The sequence below is a fragment of the Hippichthys cyanospilos genome, chromosome 5 (genome assembly GCF_059441005.1).
Source record: "Hippichthys cyanospilos isolate Australia breed blue-spotted pipefish chromosome 5, RoL_Hcya_1.0, whole genome shotgun sequence".
Lineage (NCBI taxonomy): Eukaryota > Metazoa > Chordata > Actinopteri > Syngnathiformes > Syngnathidae > Hippichthys > Hippichthys cyanospilos.
In genome coordinates this window covers 4679632-4685850 of record NC_142373.1, presented here as the reverse complement: position 1 = coordinate 4685850, position 6219 = coordinate 4679632, and the positions used below count along the sequence as shown (strand labels likewise).

The following is a 6219-nucleotide window of genomic DNA, read 5'->3' as shown; positions in this document are numbered from 1 at the left end:
TTTTACATTAGAAACACACAAGGAGGTAGCAACAAATGCTTTGGAACAAAGGCAGAGGTAGAAGCAAATGCTTTGGAAAATGCCTATTGGGAAAATTGTTTTGGCGTTGAGGCCAAAGAACCATTTTTGTCCAACTTCATCTCTTGAGATATCAAACTTAACTCAGATTTGAAAGTGTTCAAATCTCAGATGATGTCTTTACTTGCTATTCGAATTTACTTTCCAGCAATCAGTGAACACCAACACGTTTTGAAAGTTTTGGGTCAATATATTTTGTTAAAGTACTGGTTGCTCTGGAAATTTGAAAGATGTATGTGCCAAAACTTAATTAAACGCAATTTTCTCCATTTCAATTGGGCAACATTCTAACGGCTTTTAAATAAGCTTTTCATTTGTTGTTTTTCATTTTAGAAATTATTAGCCATTACACGCACACAATACAAACACACACAATAATCCATCCATTCATTTTCTGTATCTGCTTATTTTCACGCTGGTCACTGACCTACTGGTGCCAATCCCAGCTGACTTGGGGTAGTGAGGGGTGAACACCCTGAACTGGTTGCCAGCCAATTGCAGTGCATACTGGGGCAAACTACCATTCACACACCCAATCATACCTGATGACAATTTAGGGTGTCCAAGTCACCCACCAAACATATTTTTGCAATGGGGAGGAAGACGAAGTGCCTAGAGAAAAAATGTGATAACATGCAAACCCCTGATTTGAAGCAGTCCCTTTCTACTGGTGTATCAACCATAATTTTAATGGATGTTCTAATTTTCCGCCAATTAGGTCAGAGGTGTCAAACTCAAGGCCGGAGGGCCAAATCTGGCCCGCCATGTCATTTTATATGGCCATTGAAAGCAAATCATGTAAATTTCCATGAACAGTGCTCATTTTACTTCAGTAAAGTGTTGGGTCCCTGAGACTCGCAATATAAAAAAACTATGGGTTCCGACAGGAATTGCCCAAAAAGAACAAAATTAGGAGCGGGAATCTTTGTCCCATGATTCAATTTTGATTTGGGGGTCTTTGATACAATTCAGAATCAATTTTCAATTCAAAATGAGTCCATTCAAGGAAAAATGATTTCTGCTTCAATCTATTGATGCGCAAAGAATTATCACACAACTTCAGTCTGCTCTTGCGTGACAATAAAAAGGCATAGTGTCTTTTTTTTTGTTGTTTTTCTTTACTATGTTTTGATTCATAAGAAACATGCATTTCCCCCCAAAAATAACATGTGGAAAACTGCCACTCTTTGAAGTTCGCTTAAAAATATAAAACCCTATAAAACCTCATAACTTTTACATTATAAAATAAAATTAAACAAGCTTAAAAAATATTGCCCAAATGAAAAATATTAATATTTCTGTGAAATGTAGTTGAAAAAAATAAGAAGGCACTTTAATGCTAATTTTTTTTGTTTTAGACAAAGCTGTAACTTGTATAAACACTTAACAGTTGTCAAATGTTGATTTATATTGCTTTTTTCTTTTGGTAATGTAAAAAAGAATACAGGTTTAGAGATACTTTTACAATTTTTATAGATAGTAATCTTATTTTACAGCACGTCAAGTTGGGAGGACATGAAACGTTTTTTTTTTTTCTTTTTTTTTGGGGGGGGGGGCTTGGCAAAACATAATTGAGGAGCACTGCGTTATGATAACCTTGAACAAAAGTAGTGCTGCATTAAAATGACAGCTCTAAATGTATGAATTCAAAATGTTTTGGTAAATACCAATTTTTGGAGATTATACAAAAAGTTTTGTTTATAGTATAAATGCACAAAAATATTTTGAAAGATAACTGATTTGAAATTAACTGCCATCAATTGACAGTGGTTTATTTCAAATCAATCCTTCAACTATTTGTGTATTAATAAATAGCACAATGTGGTTCTGTCTAATGTTCTTAAAAGTAACAACGTGTAAGATTTAGACCATTTTTCATCACGGACAGCAGGAGGTGCTGCATTTACCATTTTCCTTAGCCTAACAGACATGGCAGCGTCCGGAGGAGTGCCACCCAGCATTTAATGTAATTAATGATAACTAGACCTACGATTATATTTACAACATACTTTTGGTCGTTAAGAACACTTTTATTTGCAAGGTTTTGACATTTACAATCATTTAATGTATTTCTTTTTAATGAAAAACGGTCTAAAACTTACACATTGCACCTTTAAGAAAATTTCAAACAGTTTTCATGTTTTTCTTGTCATAAGGAAATTTTGAACTCGTTTGCAACCATGAACCAATCAAATCAATCAATCGCCAATAAAAAATTTCTGAAGTTCTTAAAACCAAGTCTCACTTGTGACAGCTTAAATGTAACTATTAGAAGAAATGTTTTTCTTTGACATACCTCAGTCAACTTGAATCAAACACTGTACCAAAGAAGTTTCAAACAAAACAAACAAACAAAACCACCGTACAAAAATTAAATAATGGTGTTACACACTTTGTCATTGGCTTTTCACAGCTAAGTTTGTCGTCTTGAAAAGTCAGCTCTGCACATAATCTGTATACATATACAAATAATCTGATACAAATACAGTGGTACCTCTATTTACGGACGTCTCTAGTTACAGAAATTTCACCTTACAAAACGCCTTTTCGGAAAAATAGTCTTTTGTTATAAAAATACAATTCAGGATACAAAAGGCGACAACAGCACTCGCTCAATGTACTGTAATACGTCAATAAAACCTGTGATGTCTATTTGCTACAGTTTTTTATGTATTTTTATGAGACAAGTTCTTTGCACCAGTGTTTACTGTGGTCTTGCACTTTTCATCTTTACACGCTTCATCCACACATTCCACCAACAGTACAGACCATAGGACTAGCAAACATAAAATTGACATTAGTTACAGTCAACATTGTACATATTCACATAAAACCACATACACATACCACTTTGGACTGTTGCGTCTGATGTTTACGTCATTGGCACATCGTTACTATGTTAGTGAGTCACACAGGAAGCCCTTCGCTTGACCTTAAACAAAATTTGAGAAAACTTACATGTTAAAAATGATCCCCAAATAAATATTATTGCTCCTGCAGACTTGTGAAAGATGCGTAGATCACTGGACATGTAAAATAATAACGTACAAATCAAATGACCTAAAAAGGTCTCTCTCTTGAGTCATCAGCACACCAGCACCATCTCAAGGCAAACAAGTGAACTGCATATTGTCAACTGCTACAATTAGTGTAAGTAGTGTAAAGGGTTTCGGAGCGTTTGTTTTTATTATTATTATTATTATTATTACTATTATTATTATTATTAATAGTAATACTACTACTAATAATAAGAATAAGAATAAGAATAATATTTGCATGAAGTATTTTGAATTCCATGATTAATATGCCCTAACATAATTCTAATATGTATTTGTTGGTTTTTGATCCATTTTTATAATGTATTAATATTATTCATTTAAAGGATTTGGGAGTATTTTTGGAGGGTTGGAACGGATTAGGCTATTTACATCTAAAGGGCATCTTTACTTACAGTATGAAAAATTCACGTTACAAAATTACTGTACTTCCGGAACTAATTATTTCTGTAAGCAGAGGTACCACTGTGAACTGCTTTTCTAGTGGTTCTCGTCGTGGAATTCTCATCGTGTCTCAATGACAAGCTTTCGACAGAAGGCGCTCCACAATTCCTCTGATGGCTTTACTTTGGTTACGCCGCCGACTTCTCTTCTGCAATGACGTTTACTGAATTGTATATCTCTTCAAGTTGTTCAGAGTTGTGCAAGGCCCAGTAAAGAGGTGAGCTGGGAGTCGCCAACAGGTACTAGAAAGACAAAACAGCTTGTTTAAATGGAAGGTCAAAATGATGCAGGCAGCTAGATCATTACTTGCTCCCTGAACTTAAAACCCACCACCACCACTCCCATGAAAAATATACACGCATACTCACCGCAGGTACTTTCTCTTTAGGACAAAGAAACTGGGAAATCCTTCTTCGATAAAAGAACTGCACCGTAAGAGCTACTGCCATTGTGATGACGAGAAGCGTGACCACTGCCGGCATCCATGCAGCTTCTGCTTTTGTCACATGCCAGAAAAAAAAAAATAGGGGTTATTTATGTTACTATACTTTACTATCACGCGTTGCCCCACTCAAAAGAGACATATCACCTGCTCCAGTTTGAGAACCAAAATAGAAAATGGCTTTACCCACCTTTTGGACACTTTTGTGGCAAAAATGCGACACTGCTGTAAAAAGTCATCATGGATAAATATTGCTTTACTTTGTTGAATGAATGATTTTCATATGTCATGAAAGCAACTTCCTGCACAAATACAAGGCAATGAAATTTCATTTAATCGGGCTTGAATTGTCCAAGAAATACTGTATACATAGACAATGACCAAGAGGGAGACAGGGTGGAAAGATCTGTTGGTACTCACTAAGAAGCACCCTGAGTTCTTAAACAAGAAAAGAGAAACAAAACGAATAGAAAGGAAAAAAAACAAGACTCAAGCCATGTCCCCAACAACTATACTATAAGCCTGGAAAAAAAACCTTGCAAATGCTACAGGGAGGTCACCACAAATCTCGAGACATACATTTAGATAGCGGGCCGGGGCAAACATATTGTCTTGATGTCATGGACAGCCTTGTCCATTTCAGTCCAGGCCACTTAATGGGAGTTGGGGGAGAGAAATTGTAGCGTCCAGCAGAATTTCTCCTGGTTTCCAACCTTGAGTTTTTAGCATTTGGCACTCTATGGGACTTCAGCTCACTGAATTAGCAATCAATTCTTCGAGGCGAGACAGTAACTTCCTCACGATGATGTCCGTTTTGCATGAGAACGCTAAAATCAAATCCAGTTTGCATTTGAGCTCACTCATCACATGAGTCTAAGTGTTGATCGCTTGTCATACACCATCCAAAAAGACTAAGTTTGTTCTCCAATCCAGCTGCACCCGTCTGGAGAATTTTGCAATGAATCAAGAACCCACCAGGTCCAATAAGGAGGATCCCTGTTATCAGGATTTCAATAATGTGGATGCCCTCCTAATCTGCTATGAACAAGATCGATAGGCACATCATCTTTCACTTGTTCCAGGAATTTATGGTGTATGCAGCAGGAAATGCTCCTGCGAGAAAAGGAGGTTCCCCGCTTTCTGCTCTTCTCATCGATAATATTCTGTCAATTGAGTCAAGAATCCAGCTGACCAATTCAATGGTTGGATTTTCATAAGAAAAATATTGCAGGAGGTTAAAGTAGTATTTGACACACAAGACAGCATACACAGTAAAAAAAAAATAAAAAAGTCAGAAAACAAGCGATATGGAGCAGAGCAAAAAAAATTCCACCTGCGTCAATAGCCTAGCTTGCCACTGGGATGGACCCTCAACCCATTTAATCATTTTGGGTCATAGCTAGATCAGTGCTTCTCAGTTATATTTTTCCAAGGCCCCCATAGGAAGGCAACCCCCCACAACCACACACACACACACACACACACACACACTCAACGCACTATAAGAAGATTATTAATTATAACATTTTTATAAGTATACCTAAACCTGTATCCTTTTTTAAAATTAACAAAAGAAAAAAATATATATATATAAATCAAATTTCAATGACTGTTAATTATTTTTACAGTGTTTGTACGGGTTACAGCTTAGTGTAAAACTGAGAAAAAATAATGAAGTGCATCAAAGTGCCTGAAACTAAAAAAAAAAGTAAGTTCTTTTTTCTATTGCAATTACACTTCACATGACAAAAACAAATTCTTTTCCCTGGGGTCATCCACACACCCCCTGGAACACCCCCCAACACACTATTTGAGAAGCGCTGAGCTAAATAAACATCTTCACAGAAAGTGAAAACAAAACCATTTGACTTGAAATTGACACATACCACTAGTGGTGCTCTCACAAACTGTATGACTGGGTTTGCTGGGCTTGGTGGTCCCTTCTGCAATGATTTGTACCTGGACGCAATACTTTGTCCAGAGGTCCAGGTCATTTAGAAATACTCGATTTTGTAGAGCACTGCTGATGTGTTTTGCCTGTAAGAAGAAAAAAAAAAGGTTAATTTTGTAACTAATGACACAAGAACAAAAGATAACCTTTTATAGCAATGTACCACAGATGCACTTTTTTGAGGTATTGATGAAAAAATGGGGCAATATTGTAAAGTTTGATAAATATCTAGTGTTGCAATTCTCGTG

The 6219-nt window shown here is 36.2% G+C and overlaps 1 protein-coding gene across 1 annotated transcript in view; it reads right to left on the bottom strand.

The window, feature by feature from the left end:
* The window catches only part of il10rb (interleukin 10 receptor, beta), a 44367-nt gene that overhangs the window by 33078 nt on the left and 5070 nt on the right, over positions 1 to 6219 (bottom strand). Inside the window, exon 5 of the mRNA XM_088415736.1 lies at positions 5907 to 6057. Coding sequence (XP_088271862.1) covers positions 5907 to 6057 — 151 coding nt within the window. The remainder of the gene's footprint in view (positions 1 to 5906; positions 6058 to 6219) is intronic.